This window comes from Cyclopterus lumpus, chromosome 5 (genome assembly GCF_009769545.1).
Source record: "Cyclopterus lumpus isolate fCycLum1 chromosome 5, fCycLum1.pri, whole genome shotgun sequence".
In the NCBI taxonomy this organism is placed as follows: Eukaryota; Metazoa; Chordata; class Actinopteri; order Perciformes; family Cyclopteridae; genus Cyclopterus; species Cyclopterus lumpus.
The window spans coordinates 2,380,326-2,405,512 of NC_046970.1; the positions used below are offsets into that span (position 1 = coordinate 2,380,326).

Genomic DNA, 25,187 nt, shown 5'->3' on the forward strand with positions numbered 1-25,187 from the left:
ATATGAATAAGAACATTTTCATGAATTATTACATCTCGTCGGTGATAATAAATATTAAATAAATACGTTAAAAGCTCCGTTGTCAGCGCTGTAACTGGGAAATAATCCCAATAAACAGATTAGCATGAATATCAGGAGGCACATGGAGCCTCTCTGCTGCTCATCTCAAAGCTTCTCGTGAATATGAAAGGCATTAACTGTTATGAATTAATACCCTGAAGTAAAGAAAGGAGACAAAACATTCCACTGCTCAGTTTTACTAGAATGTGAATGGTGTGTCAGTACAGTTACGCTGCGATGGATATCCAATAACCTTCATCTGCAGCCCACAATTAATGTGTCATTGAGGTACACGCATGTATAATCTATTTAAATAGTGTACACGAGACAGCTAGTCTGAACAGTGTCTCTTCGTCGGTTCAGAAATTAATGTTTTCTTCAGTCAGACAGACGAGAATCGTTGCTGCCAATCAAACCGTCGTCGGTGCTTTTAGTGGTGAAGAGTGTCCGGCTATAAGCACACTTAAAAGTGGATACACTGCCTCCATAAAAGGGCTTTTAAACATCGACTCCCTGAAAGCACTGGACAAAACACTGTTAGATAGTTAGCGTCAGGGGCAACGGCCACGACTCCTCTCAAGGGGCACGTGGCTCCAGCTGCAGCATGCACATTCAGTCCAGTGTGGTCGTCAGCTCTTCGCGAGCCAGAAGGTTTCCTGTCGGGTTCGGAGTCCACGCCGCCTCGTGGCGTTAGCTGTCGTGGCGTTAGCTGTCGTACCGTTAGCTGTCGTGGCGTTAGCTGTCGTACCAGTCCAGGAAGAGCAGCGAGAAGGAGCACATGACCAGGAAGAACAGGATCCACACCCGGAAGCCGGCGTTGTTTTTGATCGCCTTGAGAAATGAACAAAGATGATGAACACGAACACAATAGACTTCATAATAACGTTTGAATGCCACATGCTCAATAGAGGCGTGCCGCTACCTCTCGTATATCCTCGTTGCCTTCTTTGACGTTTTCCGTAGCGCCAACGACCAGCTGGTGAATGCTGCCGATCTCCGTTTCCTGTCAAGTGAACCGGACAGACGGGTTTAACACGAACCTCTCCTCAGAATTCGGGTCTCCGAGTGAAGGGAATGAACGGAGCTCACTTGTTGCAGGACTTTCTCAGCAAAGATCTCTTGCAGGCGAGAGATCTCCACCACCTTCCCCTCGATTTGCCTGAAAATGCACAAAAAGAAATGCAAGAAATATCCCGTGAAAATGGAGCGCCGAGCATATTTAAGCCCTTTCAGAGGGCATCGGTGTTACAGGGGCATGCACTTTGTGTCCCGTGTGGAACAAGCAAGCCACTTTTCTCTGGCTCACACCTGTCCTCGGGTCACTTTCATCCTGCATGGATGGACATGTGCTATTTCACATAATTGCTTCCTCGCTGACCCGGCATTATAAATAAGTGCAGTGTGATTAATGGGAGGGGATTGCGTAACACATTCACACAAGATGGATCTCTGAATCCCCACCAGAGCATCTTTTCACCCCTCACTTCCCCCCCCCTGACGTCCTCTGGTCATGGACGAGTTGGGACTCACCTCACTTCGTCCACCAGGCTGTTCATCTCACTCACCAACCGCTGGTTCTCCTGCTCAAACTACACAGAAACACACAATATTCACACACCTTCATCAACTGTTTCTGCCATCTAGTTACATTTAAAACACGACATGTGGCAGTTACAAGTTAAAATATGCTGCACACCTATATGAATATATATATATACGAACCTCTGGAAAAAAGATACATTAGCTGAATTGGCTAATTCATAAAGGTCCAAATTAGATATAATATAATTTATAAATAAAGTTCCTGTCTAAGTATAGCTGTACTTTCACGAGACATGCACGAATCGCTCCAATCTCCATACAACGTGTGACATTATGAGCAGCGATGGTGCCTCACCATCTGGACCTCCTCAGGAGAGAGCTCGTCCTCCGTCCGGCCCTCGTCCCACAGGTTCACGGGGTTGTCCGGGACCTCCAACACACTCTTCTCTGCAGGAGCAGGAGCAGGAAAATAGATGTAGCAAAGCATTAATGCAATTTAAAATAATTTCGTCTGCAGCCTTCCGTTTGTTTCCAACATACATTAGACCAATATCCCAGCACCTGATGGTTGGGACTGTATAAACATGCATATTAAGAGTTACTGGTCGTGCTTTAATCAAGTACCCACAATGCATCATCAGGCTTAACGGTGCAGCGCTGCAGCACGGACCCTGCAGATGAAAGATCGAAGGGAAGCTCCTCCAAACCGTGGAAAGAGAGTTGCAGACGGTCCCTCACCCAGCGCATCTACTGGTTCAACTGTGTTTAGCCTCCGTTTCCATCACACGTCCCATGTTCTTTTTTAAATTTAATTTTAAATGTCGTGCACAAGAAAAAAATCTGCATTTTTGTGCATTTAACTATTGGAGTATGGCGGTGACACGGGGTAGCAGGGCGGTGTGTGCAGCCTCAGAAACAGAGCCCGGTGTCTCAGGGACTCACCAGGACTTTCCTCCTTGACAGTCTTCTCCGGTGGGGGCGCCACCATCACCCCCGGCGGCGTCTTCTGCACCTTACTGCGGTGCTCCGGCTCCAGCCTCGACCTGAACACACACACACACACACACACACACACACACACACACACACACACACACACACACACACACACACACACACACACACACACACACACACACACACACACACACACACACACACACACAGAGCACAGGCTCACGTGAATCACAGTGAATAACACATGTTGTGGATGAGGCGTGCGTTGTACTCACAGCCTCTTCTTGTCCACCGTTCTCTTGACTCGGATCGCCCTCTGTTCAGAGTACAGCTTACAGACTCCTTCAAAACAAACAAGGTACACATGCGGTTGGTTTAGTGATTTCAGGCATGCAGTGTGTGTGTGTGTGTGTGTGTGTGTACGGCAGTTGAAACCAGTGGGACCAGCTGGGCTCATGCACACAATAAACGTCCTAAAGACAACCAAATGGATGCATTAACTCACCTCTCAGATATACTTCAATGAGGTCCAGCACGGCCCCTCTGTGCTTCCTTAACTGGGCCGATGTCACCTGCTTCTCTGCTGTTGTGACAACAAAACGTTATCTTTTTACAGACACAAAAACCATGTGCCACCTGCTCATGTTTTGAACGTCCCCGCGAGACAAAACCATCACCTGTAAGCCTACTTTACGTTTCCACTGACATCTCTGAACTAGTTCACGTGCCTCACGGTAAAAACAAGCGTGCACCTTCATTGCGTAGCTGCTTGATGGCCTCCGAGCAGGTCCTCATGAAGATCTGAGCGTCCTGGTCGATCTGGTCTCGTTCGTTGTCCGTCATGCGGGTCAGATCGGACGAGATGAGGCTGTGAAATACACAAGAACAGTCAAATGCTTTGTGGGCATGTTTCAAAAGCTCAACGTTTGAATGATATCCAAACAAAGACTGTCCAGAGCGCAGATGTAGAACAGAGACCAATCCCATGATGCACTGGGGCAAGCGCGGGCCCACCTCTGAACAATTTACGGGTTTCTCCATTCAGCTGAAATCATGTTTTATTATGTGAGGATTCATTATTACAGAAAGGACCACCAGTGTAAAGACTCACTGTCGCCCCCTGGTGGACGTCTGAGACACGACGACACGCTTGAAGAACAAACATGTGGACACAGGGACGATCTTTTCTGGTGGAAAGATGGATTTTGAATGACTGATTGATTTAACAAAACTCATTCGTGCAAAAAGTAAGAACTTGAATTATGGATCGATACGCATGAAACTGATTGTCTGAAAATTACTCAACCATTTAGATGATTAACCAATCGTTTAAGTCTTTTCTTTTCTTTTTTTTTAATTGATAGTACGCATAAATTAGACATTTACAGACATTACATGTGCAGATTTCTAGATGATGCTCATTTCAGTTTTACATATTTAGAACAAGAAGTGTAAAACACAGGATAAACATTAAAAAAGAGATTTTAAGTCATTTTTTTCAACAGTTTCTTATTTACATCTCCATAAACTTTTTGAATTGAACTGTTGGTCTATTTTCTGACATCTTACAGACACATCTTATAGATACATATAACTAATAGATTAATTGATAATGAAGATAATCATTCCTCCTAAATAAATCATCCTTTATATATTCACGGTAAGATACACTGATAACTTCATTATTATGATTATTCCATAGGGTTTCAAGAGTTATTATGATTAATCCATAGGGTTTCATGAGTTATTATGATTATTCCATAGGGTTTCATGAGTTATTATGATTATTCCATAGGGTTTCATGAGTTATTATGATTATTCTATAGGGTTTCATGAGTTATTATGATTAATCCATAGGGTTTCATGAGTTATTATGATTATTCCATAGGGTTTCATGAGTTATTATGATTATTCCATAGGGTTTCATGAGTTATTATGATTATTCCATAGGGTTTCATCATTCTGGGGGCGAAGTCAAAGTGAGGAGGGAACCGGACGTCGATCAGAACCCGTGACGACGGGAACGGCCGCAGACGAGATGCCACCGCCGATGGTCTCTGGATGGATTTTCCCACCACTAAATACGGCTGCACTCCACCCGTTGACTTCCCTGAGGTTTAGTTAATTGGTTCTGCTGAGGCTTTATCAACAAAACAGGGGCCGCTTCACACACCCACACCTCCAGAACACAGGGGGGGCATTGGAGGGAGCGAGGCCCGGATTAGTCCCAGGGCGTGATTTGTTCTTCCCCTGCAGCTCAATTATTCCAGACAATTAGACTGGAGACTGCGGACCACCCTACCCGCTGCTGAGCCAGCGCACACACACACACACACACACACACACACACACACACACACACACACACACACACACACACACACACACACACACACACACACACACACACACACACACACACACACACACACACACACACACGGCCCTGACTCCTGACCTTCTCTGAATTGACTCAAAGTGTTTGTCTCCCTGCAGCCTCAAAGGCTTTTCCCCCAGCTGCTGCTGTTGTTGCTGTTGTTGTTGTTGTTGTTGTTGATGATCGCTCTGTTCGGCGTGGCTTACCTTCCGGCGCTCACATAATCTTTCCTGTGTTGCAGCAGAAAGTCTTTGAGCTTGGTGATGTTCGAGATCTGCCAAGACAAAGTGAGAACAAGGCATTACTGGACGAGTGTCTTTGAACGCAACACCTCGGTTGCGTCAACGCGGCTTAAGGAACAGTTTGTTGGGGCTCGTACCAGGAAACTATTTCCTCCCAACTCAGACCAGAGCCAGAGTATAAAAGTAGAGTTTTGTATTCATTGGACGTGACAGGCGACCGATGTCCGTCCGTCTCTGTGAATTCCAATATTTGCTTTGGACTCATCAAGTCAGAGACATGCAAAAAAAAAAAAAAAAAACTGCAATTTCCTCGTCAAACGGCCCTCATGAATAAAACCACGAGCGGCCGACAGAGCTTCTCTAATAGGCTTTAAATTCATGATCCGTTGCTGTTCATCACAGAGAAAATGCCCGCGTGTGTGTGTGTGTGTGTGTGTGTGTGTGTGTGTGTGTGTGTGTGTGTGTGTGTGTGTGTGTGCGCACAGGCAAACCAGAGGAAACTTGGTTCAATCCAGTATTTGCTCCTGTAATTCGGTCAAATATTATTTTTTTTTAAAAAGACCAAATTGCTTCCCCGTCCACAGCGAGCGGGTGTGAGTGAGCACACAGGCCGGCTCTGTCGGGTCCAGAAGGAAGACCGAACTGAGACAGGCTGAGGATTGAAACATGACACAATGAGTTGGACTGTGACAGACAGATTATTCTGATAGCATAACATCTCTGTCTGCAGCCATCGGCTTTTTTTTTCTCTCCACTCTAACAACCTCAATTATCAAATTGCCTCGGCTGAAAGGGGGGGAGGGGGGGGGGGCGTCCCAACCACGTCTCCAAAACATTCATTCCTCGCATCGCTTGTATTTATTTTTTTTGAAATGACACGTTTTTCTTGACGCAGGGAGAAGGTGTCGAGACCAACAGGGCTGAGCAGTTAGTTAGAGAGCCAGAACTCCGTCTTCTTCCAGTGTCACCGACCCAGGAAAGGGCTGCTGAGGCAAGCCGACCCCTGTAATAATTATTTGAGGTCAAGAGTTAATTGTTGTTGAGAGCAGTTGAGCTCAGGAGGGCGGTTCAGGGGAGAAGAGAACCTTTATTATGGTTCAAAGTCCTTCAAAACATGACCCATTATGTAGAGTGTCTCAGTGAATGAGGGACTTTAAACTCCTGCAGGATTGAGAGTTTTTTTAATTGTTTTATAAAACTGCAGTCGTGCAACACAAATGAGAAACAACTGTCATCTTCTTTTGTTTAATAAACAAAGTTAGTAATATGTTTATTATGCATTCAGCCATTTCAATATGTGTCTTAGTGGAGACAAATAACCAATCAGATGTTTCATTGAGAAATGTGGTAAGTTGTGGCCTCTTAGTATGTTCTTCTTTCATCCTCCTCCTCTTCATTTATATTTTATCTCACCTCCAAGATGAAACACTCAAATCTAATCTGAAGTATTTAATGTGATCATCAGTCGATTAATCAAATGTATTGACAACTATTTAGATGAGTCATTTTTAAGCAAAAAATGGCAAACAAGGAAAAGGCTCTATTGTTTTAAAAGTCGTGTTTCTTTTGTTTGTGCGCCGGAGAAAACAATACATTTTACGTGAAACTTGCATAACATGTGCATGGCTTATTTATCTTTTACTAGACACTATATTTCATGCTCCCATTTATCAATCTGGCCTTTTAAAAAAATGTTGTTTATGTACAACACACATTTATTTGCCTGCAGAACTCAGTCCGCTGCACTGCAGCTTTTGACCTGCAGGGGGTGCTAGATCCACAGCATTGGGCCGCCGGACAAAAGAAAAGAGTGCGTTGTGTGCGTGCGTGCGTGCCCGTGGGGGGTGCCGGGGAGTGTCAAGAGTGCTGCTCTGGGGGTTGAGCTGTCTCCTGTGTGTATACATTGGAGCTCGGATTCCCAGCACAACCTCAAGGGTTTGCAGGGGGTCAGAGGGATCAATTGCTCTTGTAACTTAAGACCCTAAAGAGCAAGTAATTCCTCAACAATGAGGAAGGGGGTGGCCTTGTGCATGCGGCTCAGCCTATATATGTGTGTGTGTGTGTGTGTATGCAGCTCTATGCTAGTGTGTATGCGTGTGAATACGTGCAACTGGTGTGCGTGTGTGTGTGTGCGTGAGGCAGAGCTCGCAGCGACGGCAGGAGGAGACAGTCTGCCGGGCTACATCTAATCTCGTCATCATCAAAGACCCCCACTTTACCTCCTCACTTTCTCCGTTCCCCCGCAGCCCCGATTGAGCCCAAACAAACTATCAGGGGGGATTATTACGAAGGGAGAAAAGAGAGAAACGGCTTAGCAGGGCAGATTTCTCCGAGAGCCCGGACGGCTCTCTGTTTGGTTAAGTCCAGGTAACTGACAAGAGTTTGATGATGGTCGTGGTCTAAGACCCTCTGAGTCCTGACCGAGGGCGATCCCCGCTGACGCCGGGCTCTGTTGTGTTTGGGTATGTGGGCCCGCTGGAGAGAGAGGACGCTTCACTGGAGAAGCCTCGGCCACATGCGGATTTTATTATCATGTTTATGTCTGACTCCGTAATGGGTTTAGTTGTGTCTTCTCCCAGTATGAACGCTTTAGTCAGCTCCATAAACAAACACAAAAGTGCCATCAAAGAAGACTTTTAAAGATTATTCATGAGTCTTTGGCCCTTTTTGGATTTAATAAAGTAGTACTACAGTGTTTGGAAGCAGCACGTGTGTGTATGCAGTCCTGGTGTTGGTTAATTTTTGATGGATACAAAATGTCAACTTAAAAAAAATAATAATAAGCAAACGCATCATATGTTGTAATGAGTATGAAACAGAGGCAACAGAATAATTGTGTCATGTCTCTTTAAACTCTTGTTTACAACGAATTGAACGTCTTTAAGAAGCAAGAAAAAAAAGAATGAATCTTTATTTATGGAATACTAGAAATGTTTGTTAATAATCAGGCAATGTTTTACCGTCTTATTTATCAGGTAAATAAACAAACTCCCTCCCTTCCTCTCGCTCAGCGTCTCCATCTAGCAGCATTATTGTTGTAACCGCAATATACAGGGACTGATTAGCTCCAAAATACACACACACACACACACACACGCACACACACACACACTTTAACTTTTAAAATATAAAATCTGAAATCACATCTTTGATTTGCGTCTCCTGCAGAGCTGCAAGTCAATGGGGTTGTTTCAGCGTTGCTGTATTTTCTTAATCTTTATAAACCTTTTTAAAAATGATTATATTAAATATACCAATAAATAAATATGGATATTGTGTAGTCATGATCCCTCTAATTTAGAATAAAATAATAATTCCTAATAATGGGCAACAACTGACACTAAAGTTAAAGAACTTCAAAAGTAGCTTTAAATTAAAATACATGTACAATAAAACATTCTTCCACCCTCGACTCGAAATGTCAAAAGTGAGAAAGCGACAGCTGCTCTGAAGACAAAAACCAGAGAAATTGAGCGTGTGGAAACGCCTCTGATACAGTGATTGATTTGAATGAAGCCATGTGAGGCCGTGAATGGAGAAACGACAGATATTGCTGCTGCGTTGGATGACGAGCTGTAACAATAATGTAAATGCTATATATTAAACATAAATGTGAAATGACATAATCAATACCGTACTAACAATCTAGAACAAAAACAACAGCGAGTCACACATCTGTTGTGGTTTTCGTGGTTCGGGTCCAGTCTGCCGCCTGCTGTCACTCCATTGGTCGGATTTCAGAGACTGTAAATCACAATAACGTCAGATTGCGCAATAACAAAGCTCGACAGCATTCTTCAGAAAGAAAGCGTCAACAGCTGCCGCTTCAGTCGTCCTGCACGTTTAAATGTTTAAATGTTTGAGCCTCGTCCATTTAGTCTGCGGAGTGTCTGGTGCCCATATTATGATGATTTAGAGTTTGACGCACATCTGTGAATCTGCATTTCCCCACTCTTTCCTATTTTATTTTGAATTTTTTACGACTCACTGCAAGACTCATTTTTATTTTTTTTGCACGCGGCGAAAAAACCAAAACCAAAATCAAGCTCGTGCTCGGTGCCTCGACGGGACGCCTCCAGATTCAATTTGCCCGGCTTTCATTGGAAAACAGAGCAGAGATTAGGCCGCCTGGTAAAGAGAGCGTTTAGCGGCCCATTCCTCTGGGGGGGGGGGGGGGTGCCTCCCCGTGGCTGAAGCAGAGCAGAGTGCTCTGACAGCCGTGACGACCGTTTGACCCCAGGGCCAAGTTTGTGACTCCTTAAGAGGTTTGGGGTTGGAAAGATTACCACGCTTTTTACCTGCAGAAGTTTTATCAAATTATAGATTGCACACTTCCACGGAGTTAGAAATATAAATCAGACTTAACGACAATATAACAAGAGTCAGGATCTTTTTTTTTTTACACCCTGAAATACTTATTGGACATTTGTACAGCTATTTTATAAATATTCACGTTGGTCAATTTTGGCGGCAGGACGTAGGCTTTAATGTTTAAACTTTGTAACTTGACCGGCAATAACTTTTATTTGAGTAGAAGCCTGACAAAATGTTTCAAGACAAATGGGCCGACGGGCCGGCTGGGGGTGTGGGGGCACCCTAACACTAGTGTGACACCCTAACAGCACCCTTTAGCAACGGGCTGCCGTCAGGGTGCAACACCACAAACGGACAAATTATGTCAATACTGTGCAATATCAACATATTACATTAAGTCAACCATTCAGTCTACAATTCTAATAGTTGTATACTGTATATTTATTGTTAACTTGGTTTTTTTCCTGCTGCCCGTCTTACATTATTCCCTTTAGCTGCTATAATAATGCAAATGTGCCCCCCCTGTGGGATTAATACAGGATCACAGATTTTATCATTTATTTTATCACAGATTTTCACACTTTATTCATGACAGAATCGTCAATAGAATCATAAAAAAGTGATCCGACAAACCATTTAAAAGTGTGCTCGATATCTTTGCAGATTTAACATATCCCAATCTATATCGTTGGGGAAATAGTTGACGTTCATGTTTGTAACCTGACAGTTTATTTTGGGGCCATATCGTCCAAAACATAACTTTGATGAAATCCCAAATGGGAACAAAAAAATAACTTTTGGACTCGGAAACTTGATCATCACTAACAAAAATATGAAGTAAACCAGATTCTAACCGAGATGTTTTGAGAATATATATAAGCATACTATTTAAATGTGAAGTTGTCCCAGAGCCCCCCCCCCCCATCAGCAACATACTTTTAAGTGCTGGCCGATGGCCACGCTATTCAGGGTTTCTAAGAAAACACTGTGAGAAGGAGCCAATTTTGGAATATCAATACCGAAGGCACAGTGGGGAGCCGAGCACTATTTTCTACACACAATTTACCAATTTTAAAAGTGACCCGCTCCATTTAAAGTGGAGAAGGGCAGCGTGCTGCGGAGAGAGACGAGGCGAGCGGTGAAATGGAGATCACAGTGCCCCAAACCGACCCCTACGAGGTAAAAAAGATCCCCCCCACCGAACTAAACACTGGCCCTCTTATTAGTCAATCAAGCACTCTTTTTGTTGCCTTGAAAGATGCTAAATGTCCTGCTCTTTGAGACTTAGAGGACCACTGTGTGTTTGTCAACTTTGATGTTTTCCTTCTATTTTTGTCAAGCTTCAGTGGGAACTTGGAGAGTTATGCATGTCTCGAAGGGCACCCACATCTGTTGTGCATTAAGGTGCCGGGCCGTCAACATTGTTACTGGGGACCTAATTTAATATTTTCTCTGTTTTTGATCTTCCACCTTTAATCACTGGCTCTTGGGAGGATCGGCTTTCCCCGAGAAGTTGTCCCGAGAGCCGAAAGAAAATGTTATTGCAGCGTGTTTATGGAATCGTACATGTGAAGAGGGGACTTGCACACGAGAAAACGCCGCCTACGTCCGTCTGCGCAGAAAAGAATTGATAGTTCAGTTGTGGCTGAAAACCACGACATAACTGTTCGCAGTCAGGACATTCCAAGCTCGCAATTTCAATGTCTACAAACGCTGCTTCGCCGAGATGGTTTGAGATTAGATCTGCAGCGTGAGGGACGGGGGGGGGGGGGGGGGGGGGGGGGGGGGGCACCACAGGATGGGTTTGGGTTTCTTTGAATCAGCACCACTGCTTTTATTAAACCACCATTTCTAATATCAATGTAACAGAACATAACAAAAAGCCAGTTGTGCAGCGCTGCTGCGACCGGGCTCACGTCGGCCTCAGACTTGATGGTCGGAGACATCAGGTACAACTTAACGTCCCGACTCCCCGAGGGAAACGTAAAGTGGTTCTTCAAGGTGCCTTTGAAGAGGTTTGTGTTACGATGTGTACGATATTCATGTCAGGCCAAGAACTTCTGGCGGAGGATCAACTCTCCTGACATGGAGCGAAGCCTTGGAGTTCCCAATGATCCATTACCTACTGCCAGCCATTGATGATGTCTGCGTACCTCGATGGAAGAATAACATGCGAGATGTTTTCAACAACTAATTAAACACCAATACCGGCCCGGGTCAAGGTTCAAACTATTTTTTTTCCCACAAATATATTTTCAAGCCATGTGAAATTGTATGCCAGTCTTTTAACGGAGGTGCTCGCCATGTCTTTTCAATCTAAATAGAGTGAGGAGAGCGCTCTTCGCTAGTTTTATAAGTAGTCTCGTTCTCATTGGGCAATTTTCTGGGTCGGTTCAAAGCCCAGAATCTCGGCTCGTCAATGTTTGGGAAGCAGCGGCGCTCGGACCTGACAGTTGGCACAAAATATTCTGGGCATAAAACTGCCGCGTCTGGCCAGTTTGGCCCCAATGCGATTAGTATTTTCTTTTCAAACAACTTAGCTTTTGTCTTCCCAGATCTCAAGCAGAGCACTACTTTATCCTGAGCTGCCCACACTGGACAGGATTTGAACATTCCTGGAGTCCGAGTAAAAATAGTGTTCTTTTAAGAGTGACGTGTTATTTCAGTTATCTTTATCTTTCTGTGTCGAGTAGACGGCATTTTGGAATTGATTGCTTGCTTCGGGAGTACACTGACTCAAGTTAAAGTTTTTGTAAGGATTTCTTTTGTTTGAACTCAATGCCTCAATTCTTTGTGAGTGGGTCCAGATATGAGCTATGCAGACAAGCAGCACTGTACACAAAACACGTGACAAATGAATCCCATGTGCTCACGATGTAAATATGTGCCAAATGGGTTGAATAGACCGAACACCAACTGTAAGATGCCCCATTTGCTGCCTGCGATGCCAGAACAGTGGGCACTCTGCAGGGTGAAAACGTCTTGAAACAGACGTTTGTATTAAACGCCGACCAAATGCTCCAACCTCGGCAGCGAGAGACGCAGTGAAAGACGGACAAAGGAATGCCGCTGTGTGGGAAGTCTGTTTTGAACACATAGAACGACAGTCAAATTACATCTTTGATTTATAGCAAAACACTTTGAGGCAAAGTAATTTCCCTTTTGAGTAGATAAATAACACATTCACAGGGAGAAAATAAAGCTATGATGATTATGGTTTCTGGGCTCGAACATGAATACTATGATAGAAATCATGTTCTGCTTGCATTCACAAGGCCATGACAGGTTATATATTGGTGTATAGCAATTTGAAATCAATACGGATGCCTACTTTATGGCAATACTGGATGTATGTATGATTTTAGCATCAATGTAGTGAAGTGCTATTACGTGTGAAATTATGTAATTAATGTATTATATCATCAAATAAATAACATAAATTGGGAAAATTAAATATAAGTGGAAACAGCTGGTGCACATTGTTTAAAGTGTTGTACACATGTCATAGGTCTACTACATGCAACAATGTAGCATGAGCAACAATGATACGTCATAGGTCTACTACCTGTAACAATGTAGCATGAGCAACATTGACACATGTCATAGGCATACAACATGCAACAATGTAGCATGAGCAACAATGACACATGTCATAGGCTTACACCATGCAAAAATGTAGAATGAGCAACAATGACACATGTCATAGGTCTACTACATGCAACAATGTAGCATGAACAACAATGACACATGTCATAGGCTTACTACATGCAACAATGTAGCATGAACAACAATGACACATGTCATAGGCTTACTACATGCAACAATGTAGCATGAACAACAATGACACATGTCATAGGCTTACAACATGCAACAATGTAGCACGAGCAACAATGACACATGTCATAGGCTTACTACCTGCAACAATGTAGAATAAACAACAATGACACATGTCATAGGCATACAACATGCAACAATGTAGAATGAGCAACAATGACACATGTCATAGGCGTACAACATGCAACAACGTAGAATGAGCAACAATGACACATGTCATAGGCTTACTTGATGCAACAATGTAGAATAAACAACAATGACACGTCATAGGCGTACAACATGCAACAATGTAGAATGAGCAACAATGACACATGTCATAGGCTTACTTGATGCAACAATGTAGAATAAACAACAATGACACATGTCATAGGCGTACAACATGCAACAATGTAGAATGAGCAACAATGACACATGTCATAGGCTTACAACATGCAACAATGTAGCACGAGCAACAATGACACATGTCATAGGCTTACTACATGCCACAATGTAGCATGAGCAACAATGACACATGTCATAGGCTTACTACATGCAACAATGTAGAATGAGCAACAATGACACATGTCATAGGCTTACTACATGCCACAATGTAGCATGAGCAACAATGACACATGTCATAGGCGTACTTGATGCAACAATGTAGAATGAGCAACAATGACACATGTCATAGGCTTACTACATGCCACAATGTAGCATGAGCAACAATGACACATGTCATAGGCGTACTTGATGCAACAATGTAGCATGAGCAACAATGACACATGTCATAGGCGTACTTGATGCAACAATGTAGAATGAGCAACAATGACACATGCCATAGGCTTACTACCTGCAACAATGTAGAATGAGCAACATTGACACATGTCATAGGCTTACTACCTGCAACAATGTAGCATGAGCAACAATGACACATGTCATAGGCGTACAACATGCAACAATGTAGAATGAGCAACATTGACACATGCCATAGGCTTACTACGTGCAACAATGTAGAATGAGCAACAATGACACATGACATAGGCTTACTACATGCAACAATGTAGAATGAGCAACATTGACACATGTCATAGGCTTACTACATGCAACAATGTAGCATGAGCAACAATGACACATGTCATAGGCTTACTACCTGTAACAATGTAGAATGAGCAACATTGACACATGTCATAGGTCTACTACCTGTAACAATGTAGCATGAGCAACAATGACACATGTCATAGGTCTACTACCTGTAACAATGTAGCATGAGCAATAATGACACATGTCATAGGCTTACTACCTGTAACAATGTAGTATGAGCAACAATGACACATGTCATAGGCTTACTACCTGTAACAATGTAGTATGAGCAACATTGACACATGTCATAGGTCTACTACCTGTAACAATGTAGTATGAGCAACATTGACACATGTCATAGGTCTACTACCTGTAACAATGTAGCATGAGCAACATTGACACATGTCATAGGTCTACTACCTGTAACAATGTAGCATGAGCAACAATGACACATGTCATGGGTCTACTACCTGTAACAATGTAGCATGAGCAACATTGACACATGTCATAGGTCTACTACCTGTAACAATGTAGCATGAGCAACAATGACACATGTCATGGGTCTACTACCTGTAACAATGTAGCATGAGCAACATTGACACATGTCATAGGTCTACTACCTGTAACAATGTAGCATGAGCAACAATGACACATGTCATGGGTCTACTACCTGTAACAATGTAGCATGAGCAACATTGACACATGTCATAGGTCTACTACCTGTAACAATGTAGCATGAGCAACATTGACACATGTCATAGGTCTACTACCTGTAACAATGTAGCATGAGCAACATTGACACATGTCATGGGTCTACTACCTGTAACAATGTAGCATGAGCAACATTGACACATGTCATAGGCTTACTACATGCAACAATGTAGCATGAGCAACATTGACACATGTCATAGGTCTACCTGTAACAATGTAGCATGAGCAACATTGACATATGTCATAGGTCTACTACCTGTAACAATGTAGCATGAGCAACATTGACACATGTCATAGGTCTACTACCTGTAACAATGTAGCATGAGCAACATTGACACATGTCATAGGCTTACTACATGCAACAATGTAGCATGAGCAACATTGACACATCTCATAGGTCTACTACCTGTAACAATGTAGCATGAGCAACATTGACACATGTCATAGGTCTACTACCTGTAACAATGTAGCATGAGCAACATTGACACATGTCATAGGTCTACTACCTGTAACAATGTAGCATGAGCAACATTGACACATCTCATAGGTCTACTACCTGTAACAATGTAGCATGAGCAACATTGACACATGTCATAGGTCTACTACCTGTAACAATGTAGCATGAGCAACATTGACACATGTCATAGGTCTACTACCTGTAACAATGCAGCATGAGCAACATTGACACATGTCATAGGTCTACTACCTGTAACAATGTAGCATGAGCAACATTGACACATGTCATAGGTCTACTACCTGTAACAATGCAGCATGAGCAACATTGACACATCTCATATGTCTACTACCTGTAACAATGTAGCATGAGCAACATTGACACATCTCATAGGTCTACTACCTGTAACAATGTAGCATGAGCAACATTGACACATCTCATAGGTCTACTACCTGTAACACTGGCATTAAAACAGCCCAGTTGTTCGCTGTCATTACACGTCGAGTCAGTTCGTTTCGATGCTAGCCCAGTTAGCTGAAGTTAGCTCGAGGAAACACTCACCACTTCTTTGGCCTTCGGAGAGAAGCCGCTCTTGGGTCTGCTCCTCTTGAAGATCTCATCTTTGGGCGAGTCAAAGCCGACTCCTATCGCCTTGTTCCGGGTTTTCACCGTCTTGACACTGGCTTTGAAAAGTAAAGTTATATCCACAGCCATGTCTGTCAAGCAGCAGCAGCAGCAGGGACCGCTGTAAACAAACTGACACGTCACCAAGTGCGACGTCATCGTCCTGCGACATTGTGGATTTTCCCTGAGACGGAGAAGAAAGCCTTACATTTCACCTTAAGGTTTTACCAGTAAGTATTTACTGTGACACGTGTTGCGTCTCGTATTATTTATATTCTGCAAAGCTCTGACCTGCAATCGAGACACTCTTCACCTTGGTTGCGCGAAAATCTTAAAATAAAATACAAATCTCTTAAATATAATAACTTAAGTTAAAAAAGACTTAAATTCAAGGCTTTGCCTTTCACTAAGCTTGTTATGTTTAATAGTGTAGTTACAGTTAGTCGTGTTACATCTTCTGCACCGTACGCAATCGCTACAAGGATGCAAGGGACCTGGGTGCAGATAATCAAATGTGTCTGTCATTGCCAGAATAATGCCTCTACAACTTCTTGAAGGGATGTCCAGCAGGAAGCGGAGACCGAACTGGACCGACCAGGAGTGTCTTCTTCTGGCTCAGTTAATGGATGAGAGGAAAGATGTAATCAGAGGGAAGTGCAGCACTGGTGTTTCCATACAGGAAAAAAGACAAGCCTGGGAGGAAATAGCCCAATCCATCAACACCGCCTTTCCACATATTCAGCGCACAGTTTCTGACTGTAACAAAAAGTGGGAAAATCTGCTGGCAAAGTCAAAGGAGGAGATCAAACGACAGAGAAGGCAAGGGCTCTCAGGTGAGGAGGATCTGCTGCTTGTTAGCAAGAAAACAAGTGCTACGCTGCAGAAAAATACATTTTGACAACCTCGAGGAAGAAATAAGCAAATTCACATTGTCGCTGTTTGAGTTGAATATACGGTATTGTATTTACTATTCATTAATGCATGACATGATTCTTCATTTCTAGAAGGCCTGTCCGTTGTACAGTTGAGTACTGTGACTCAAGTGGTGATGTCTGTGATGAACCTCTCAGACATCCTGGACAGAGAAGACGCTTCAATCTCAGAGTTGGTGGAAGCTCAACAAAACAGGTGATACTTTTTTTTTCGGGTGGTTATTTTATTTGCTTAGACTGAAACAAAGCTTAACTTTATACACAGTCATTTATTGAAAATATTATTGTTACAAGACAAACATTCAGTATGTTCCCACTTCCAACTTAATGTCCTAGTTACATTTGTGTTATTCACAAACTTCACTGCGTTTATGTTTTTGTTTTTTCAGCAGTGATGAAGATGGAAATGAGCGCCGAGTAGATGAAAGATTCTCAAACCAACATGCGCTGAGAGAGCTCGAGTTCCCCACGTATCCAGACCCACCCGCTTCTCCAGTAGAACAAAAAATGGCTGATTTGACCGACGTCTCAAAGTCCCTGGCGGTGCACTTCAGCGCTCATCACGCTGCCGGCTTCGCTGCTCCTGCAGAACACCTGGATGCTCTCCGCTCTCCTCCTCCACCCGCCGTGCACTGCACGACTCTGCAAGAGCGGATGGATTTGGAAATGTCGGTGCTAAGAAGACAAGAGGCAGTCCTCAAGCTGCAAGAGGAATACTACACACTGAAAATCCAGCTGATGAAAAAGCAAAGGGAAGCACCTTGAAAGGACTGAAGTGGTCGTAGAGATTCTGAATATAGTCTGAATTAAATCAATATTACTCAAGAATAAAATGTTCCCAGCTGTGTTTTTGAGAGGCCCGCTAAGCATTGTTGCTTTCGGGCAGTTCCATTCGGATGCAAACCCACTATTTGCTTGAGAATATTTCAGTTTACTTTCGGAGTGTTTGACCCTTGTTTCAGGGCCATATCGCTAAGACGCACACTATATATCTAAAATATAACCAAGTGTGAGGAGAACAAATGACACAATAACAAAAGTTGACACGACCGTGTTTATTTTAACCGCGGAATTACAGCTGTAACATTTTTTTAATTCTCGAAATCCAAGTTATTCTTTGAAGGAAGTATAAATGGTTCATCTTGCAGGGGAGTGCAACTCGCACGTATAGTTTTACACTGTGAGAAATGTAGTTTATTTACTGATTCATGCCATTTAGTCCTAAGTGCAAATTTGGAAGCTGTAAATGTTTGACATACACCAATATACATATTTATGAAAACTGAACTCGGTCATGCCAATGTAAGTAAAGCTACAATAATGTCCTGTCTAGACAAATGTAGTAATTTGTGCGTAATATTTCTCATAAATCCGTTTATTTTGGAGTTGGCACCCAGATGTAAGCAGTGGGGCCCGGAGTGTTGAATAAAAGTCTGTTATTTGCTGTGTGGTTTGCTCATTTCCTTTGTTAGTGTTTTGCCAGACTGAGTTACAACTGAGTGCTGTCTCTCGTTTTCGTCCGCCTCAGCGTTAACTCTCTTTAAGCTTCAGCTGTGGAACGAGAGCAGCTTTTTGAGGCACTTTGGTTATGCGCACGGCTGCAATTATTATTCTCAATCCGTTGATGTGAGGAGTCAAGCGGAGCATTAAAGTTTCCTAACTTTTGTCTTACCACGGGACGGACGCACTAATTGAGCTCGCTGCATGTTCTGCACAGGCAACGGCAACAAATACGACAGGCTGCTATGCATAACAACGCATTTTATCCAAATATGTTTCATGGAGTCAGCGGTTTTGTTGAAGAGTCACCAGGTCACGCTTATTCTCCAATTCAGCCCTTTTCTGACGTAGCCCCACAGATGATTTAAAGTACGTCACCTGCCCCACTCTAATATATATATGTTCAATGGAATAAAAACGGGATACTATCAAACATATAACGATTATATATAACTGTGTAAATATGGAAAAAAATCATACAACCATTTATCAATTTCTATAGGTAAGTAAAAAGATGCACCACATGGAAATACTCAATTAAAGCAAATAAAAACTGTATTTGAGTTTAAATACCACCGCTCCTTATTGTCCTTCTCGACAGACACACGTGGATGTTGTTTTTAAATCAAATAATATATATTTAAGTCAGTTTAGCTTTCCACGGTCAGCCACTAATAGTTGTTTTATTGCCAAGCTCTGAATATTGTCATCTCTTCAAACTTTTTTAAAGTTTAATTGGATGCTGACTTTTTTTAATATGCTGTGCTCGTTTGCTCGTTGCATTCGCTTTAGTCCTTTTTACTCGCTAACAGCGTCGGCTAAAGGTTTAGAAATATTGCGAGATGCAAACAAGCCGATCGAGAAGACCACCGGTGATACCCCTAAAAACTAGGCCACCGCATTCTTGATCGGCATTCCTAGATACCATCTGTCCTCTGCATGAAGCGCCAGTGACGGTATCCATTCCCCCCGTCCCTGACAGATGAGCCATGTTTTTGGAGTGTCCTCTGGGCAGTCCACTTAACTGCCTGAAAAGGAACCCCTTAATCTCCACTTTCTCTTTGTTTGCACTATTATCAGACCTGTCAGTCCTGGCTGCTTTATCTTCACAGGACTCATCTGCGTTGGCTTAATTCTATCAAAGGCCCTTATCTGTGCTCGGCCTGAGGATGCATCCTTCCTCTGTGAAGAGAAGTCTGACTCTGTCTTGTGGAAGGGCACTTTTCTTCTTCTTCTTCTTAGTCGTAGTTTCTCCTGCTGTATTTTGCTTGTTAGTGTCCCTCGGCGTGTGCTGTACTTTCTGCTGCCTGTATTGTTTATTTTTGGGGTGTAGTCTGAAACCTGAGCTAACGACGCAATGATATCCCATCAAGCACCGCTGATCCAAACTGGAGATTGGCCCCTTTGATGGCAGTTAACGCTCTGTCTTTTGGCCGTCGTCACTTGAAACAGTCTGTAGGAATGTCATGCAGCTTGATCTGATGAAGAGCAATTACATGGGAGGGAGCTGTTACCTTTGAGGTGAAGGCTTAGCTGCCACACCCTGCAGCCTTACAAATAAGCCTCTGGACACATCCCAAACGGGTGAGTATGGTCCCTTTTCTTCTAGTCCTTCTCCTCCTGACATATTTGTCTGACAGGATTTGACAGCGTGAGGGTTGAGAGGGAAGCTTTGGCCTCGATGGCGAAGCGAGTCACCAGTTTGTTTCGGTTGGCATGATGTCAACGAGACAAAGAGAAGAAGCCTTCTCAGAGCCCACAAGGAAAAAAAAGGTATTTGGCACCGGTGCCAGGTAGATGTTTGACTTACTGGTTAAACTTCTGAGTTTCTTCCTTTGATATCATGCTAATTTAATTACCAGTAATTACTGTTAACAATAATTCATTCATTGTTTTGAAATGGCAAATAAGCAAAGCTGTTATTATTGTTTGCATGTCTGAGAGTATTTTAATGTTAATTCTTTTCTTTTTTGTACCATCCCAATAGCCAGGGCCCAGCTTTTTGCATCTGAATCACAAGCATTGCATGCGAGGTCACGTGCATGTAGGCTTCCTGGAAAAGTAATCGTGGAAAAGAGCAACGAAGAAAACCCATCGGTTAAGTACAGATGTCGCAATCACAAATTGGATTTTCCATAATGCAGTCGCTTTTACAAAACGCTTAACTTTATTTAGATTAGAAAGGGCATTGCCCATTACCAACAGGCTTCAGGCGCAATGTCTCTGCTCCGGGGATTAACCACAAGTTATGCTTTTATTTCCGTGGCGCGGTGACAGCCACGGAGGGGAAACTTTCTGCAAAGACACGGTTACGGGGCAAATTACCCTCGACCCACTAATTTCTATTTTGTCTTACCCTTCACCACATGCACAAACAAAATGGTTATTAAAGAAACTACTTCTTGGACCCCTGAGTGATTGGACGATGGCCATCAATGTCATCATTGTGTCGTATTAGGCACACAAACGTCCCCTGGTTCTTTGTTACCGTTCATGAGGTCGTTTTACAGAGACCGTGGACACGAGAGGCTCAAATATGATATAATCACACGCCATGGCTGCGCTGAGACAGTCCAGTTTTTAAGCATTCTGGATATGCTTGACTTAATCATTTTCCACAATGGTCTTCAGAAATGGACAGCAATTGCCCCACCAATGAAAGGGGATCCTCTTTGTAATTAAAGCCAGTAGAAAATTGGATCATTTTTTGCCTGGACAGCTTTCACATTCCAGCCTAATATGGCATTGGAGGCTTTTGAAGTTGCTGTCTTGGCAGTCCCAAATTATACCTTTCATCGGCCAATCATAAGAAAATGGCAACCTGACATTCCCAATCGCAACTTCCTTTTGAGCTGGAGTCCTTGTAATCAAGCGGCGTGCGTGATACCCAGCGACAAATCGACTATGAATACTTCAATCACAATTTCTCTATTTTAGCTCAAGGAATATTGCATTTTGAAGATGAAAGAGGCATTTTAACTTCATCCACCAAAAGTAAAATACATGTAATTATCTCTTTACTTCTTATTGGTTCAAATGAAGACTTGTTCAGTGAAGCCTGAGTAATGCTACTTATTCCAAATGTGTGTGAAGTACACAGTTGTCTCACTATATGACTATTTATTACGTTCAACCAATCAAAGCAAAAACCTTTGCCACTTATAATGAATGCAAAATAATTCACATCTTTTCCGATACAAAGCTCCTCTTGTAGTGTCTGAACTGAAATTTAGATTTTAAAAACTATAACTACCGGCAACGATTGAAGTCACAGTCGTTCGACACAAAATAAATAGTTTATTTCCCTGTAAATCAAGTAAAAACAACACAGTGACTCAACTAAAACGTCCCGCCCTGTTACAGTAGAGGGATGTGAGTCAGCGAGTCAAAAACAGGCTTAGTGTGAGCGCGTCGTGCCGGTCGGAATGAATCACGCTGCTGTCGTCGCCGCTGTAATGACAGCGATATCGCGGCGCCCTCTGAGCTACACTTGAATGCATTTGTTGGAGATTCTTTTCTTCTTATTTTTGCCAACTTCTGCACGGTCAGCCAATTAGGGCTCGACGGGGCGAACACAGACGAGTACATTCACACGGACACGATGGACTTCGAGGGGGTGGAAAGCGCCATGGAAGCATTTACAGAGCGCCCCCCCCCCCGTTGCCTCATCCTCGCTGGACGGCTGTATTCGTGTTGAAGATGTAATGTTGTAGTTTGATTAATGGGCGTTAGCACAAGTCAGCAGGGTTCACTGAGAAAAATCTGTTTTCTAGTGAGAGCGTTATACTGCGGCCGCAAAGGTGACGTACTGCAATTTTCTCCTCCATCAATATAACAGCCTGTAATTTTTGTATAATCTTTGCTGACCCACAATGTACAAAAGGAAAAGTCTTCCAGGACGACAACTGGCCAGCGAAAAGGTCTAAAGGTCTGCTGGGAGGCCGACCCCCACAACAATGCCGACTATTATGCATCCTCAGGCGCGTCTACTGTACTTCTGCCCCCAGAACAAACCAACCTCCTCGGAGACACGGGAAGGAAACATGAACTAATTTGTGTTCTGGTGGTTTCTCCTCCCCCCCCCCCCCCCCCGGCACAGGCTTCATGTATTTATGAATAGGCAGAGCGGAGAAGGGGAAAAGAGAGAGAGAAGTACAGATGACTGAAACCACATGGAACTGGTGAGGAGTAATCATGTGACAACATGCCCCCCCCCCCCCCCCCCCCCCCCCCCACCCCCACCACACCAAGTCCCACTCTGTCTCGTGTCACAGCCGTTCAGGAAAGACTGCGACTGGAGGAGGTCAACCGGTGGCCGAGAACAAAGTGATCGTGATTTTTCAAAAAGTACATGCGGGGATCTGAGGAGGAAATGGTTTCCACCGCCAAACACTCAATTACACATAATTACAATAATTCAACCTTGGATGATGGTTTATTTTATTTTATTATGAGGTTCGCTCTTTCATGTCTCGTGAGGGGGGGGGGGGGGGGGGGGGGGGGGGGGGCATGAACAGCGACTATGTGAAACAGATACTCGCTCCTTCATATGAACGCTTTCATTTTCTTCTCCTTTCAAACCCTGCAGGAGTTTTGATGGACAGTCTGTCTGTCATGACCTTTAGTGAGTACAAACATACACAGAAGTGTCCTAAATATGACGTAATATGAAAGTTCACCTGGACATGGTTCACCTGGATAGGGTTCACCTAGATAGGGTTCACCTGGACATGGTTCACCTGGATAGGGTTCACCTAGATAGGGTTCACCTGGACATGGTTCACCTGGATAGGATTCACCTGGATAGGGTTCACCTAGATAGGGTTCACCTGGACATGGTTCACCTGGATAGGATTCACCTGGATAGGGTTCACCTGGAAATGGTTCACCTGGACATGGTTCACCTGGATAGGGTTCACCTGGACATGGTTCACCTGGATAGGGTTCACCTGGACATGGTTCACCTGGACATGGTTCACCTGGACATGGTTCACCTGGACATGGTTCATCTAGATAGGGTTCACCTGGACATGGTTCACCTGGACATGGTTCACCTGGACAGGGTTCACCTGGATAGGATTCACCTGGATAGGGTTCACCTGGACAGGGTTCACCTAGATAGGGTTCACCTAGACATGGTTCACCTGGACATGGTTCACCTGGATAGGGTTCACCTGGATAGGGTTCACCTAGATAGGGTTCACCTGGACAGGGTTCACCTGGATAGGATTCACCTGGATAGGGTTCACCTGGACATGGTTCACGTGGACTTGGTTCACCTGGACATGATTCACCTGGATAGGGTTCACCTAGATAGGGTTCACCTAAATAGGATTCACCTGGACAGGGTTCACCTGGATAGGGTTCACCTAGATAGGGTTCACCTGGACATGGTTCACCTAGATAGGATTCACCTGGATAGGGTTCACCTAGATAGGATTCAACTGGATAGGGTTCACCTAGATAGGATTCACCTGGATAGGGTTCACCTAGATAGGATTCAACTGGATAGGGTTCACCTAGATAGGATTCAACTGGATAGGGTTCACCTGGATAGGGTTCACCTAGACATGGTTCACCTGGACAGGATTCACCTGGACATGGTTCACGTGGACATGGTTCACGTGGACATGGTTCACATGGACATGGTTCACCTGGACAGGATTCACCTGGATAGGGTTCACCTGGACAGGGTTCACCTGGATAGGGTTCACCTAGATAGGATTCACCTGGACAGGGTTCACCTGGACAGGGTTCACCTAGATAGGGTTCACCTGGACAGGGTTCACCTGGACATGGTTCACCTGGACAGGATTCACCTGGATAGGGTTCACCTGGACATGGTTCACCTGGACAGGGTTCACCTGGATAGGATTCACCTACATTACATACAGGTCACATTGCATTACATTTTGGTATTGGTTTTGTTTATATGTTATTGTCAGTTTGTCTATGAATTTTATTTCCATTTTATTTTGAGATTTTGTTATTTTAGGCTGCCTTAAAAACATCTGGCCAGGGACAGCAGATGGAAATTAGCCTCTCTGGCTAACTCTGTTGATTAGTGTGCATTGTCCCTATAAAATAAATGAATAAAATAAATAAACATACAGGTCACATTACATACAGGTCACAGGTCACATTACATACAGGTCACAGGTCACAGGTCACAATACATATGGTCACAGGTCACATTACATACAGGTCACAGGTCACAGGTCACAATACATATGGTCACAGGTCACATTACATACAGGTCACAGGTCACATTACATACAGGTCACAGGTCACATTACATACAGGTCACAGGTCACATTACATACAGGTCACAGGTCACATTACATACAGGTCACATTACATACAGGTCACATTACATACAGGTCACAGGTCACATTACATACAGGTCACAGGTCACATTACATACAGGTCACAGGTCAGATTACATACAGGTCACAGATCACATTACATACAGGTCACATTACATACAGGTCACAGGTCACATTACATACAGGTCACAGGTCACATTACATACAGGTCACAGGTCACATTACATATGGTCACAGGTCACAGGTCACATTACA

The 25,187-nt window shown here is 43.5% G+C and overlaps 2 protein-coding genes across 3 annotated transcripts; one reads left to right on the plus strand and one right to left on the minus strand.

Moving 5' to 3' along the window:
- Positions 1–241: 241 nt before the first annotated feature.
- Positions 242–16,313, minus strand: stx18 (syntaxin 18). 2 transcript variants are annotated; one of them, XM_034533704.1, is made up of 11 exons: positions 16,112–16,313; positions 5,143–5,210; positions 3,312–3,427; positions 3,065–3,139; positions 2,835–2,901; positions 2,545–2,645; positions 1,958–2,049; positions 1,591–1,649; positions 1,150–1,219; positions 983–1,063; positions 242–891 (listed from the first exon to the last, which is right to left on the minus strand). In XM_034533704.1, exons 1-11 carry the CDS (start codon positions 16,262–16,264, stop codon positions 796–798), a joined length of 978 nt encoding a protein of 325 aa, XP_034389595.1. In that variant the 5' UTR covers positions 16,265–16,313; the 3' UTR covers positions 242–795. The 2 variants fall into 2 exon arrangements, with proteins under 2 accessions (XP_034389595.1, XP_034389594.1); XM_034533703.1 differs by having other exon boundaries at positions 3,065–3,142.
- A 44-nt stretch (positions 16,314–16,357) lies between these two features.
- Positions 16,358–18,519, plus strand: LOC117731043. Its single transcript, XM_034533171.1, has 4 exons — positions 16,358–16,404; positions 16,706–17,007; positions 17,179–17,302; positions 17,496–18,519. The coding sequence occupies exons 2-4, from the start codon at positions 16,710–16,712 to the stop codon at positions 17,869–17,871; spliced, it is 798 nt and encodes a 265-aa protein (XP_034389062.1). The 5' UTR covers positions 16,358–16,404; positions 16,706–16,709; the 3' UTR covers positions 17,872–18,519.
- The last annotated feature ends 6,668 nt before the right edge of the window (positions 18,520–25,187 follow it).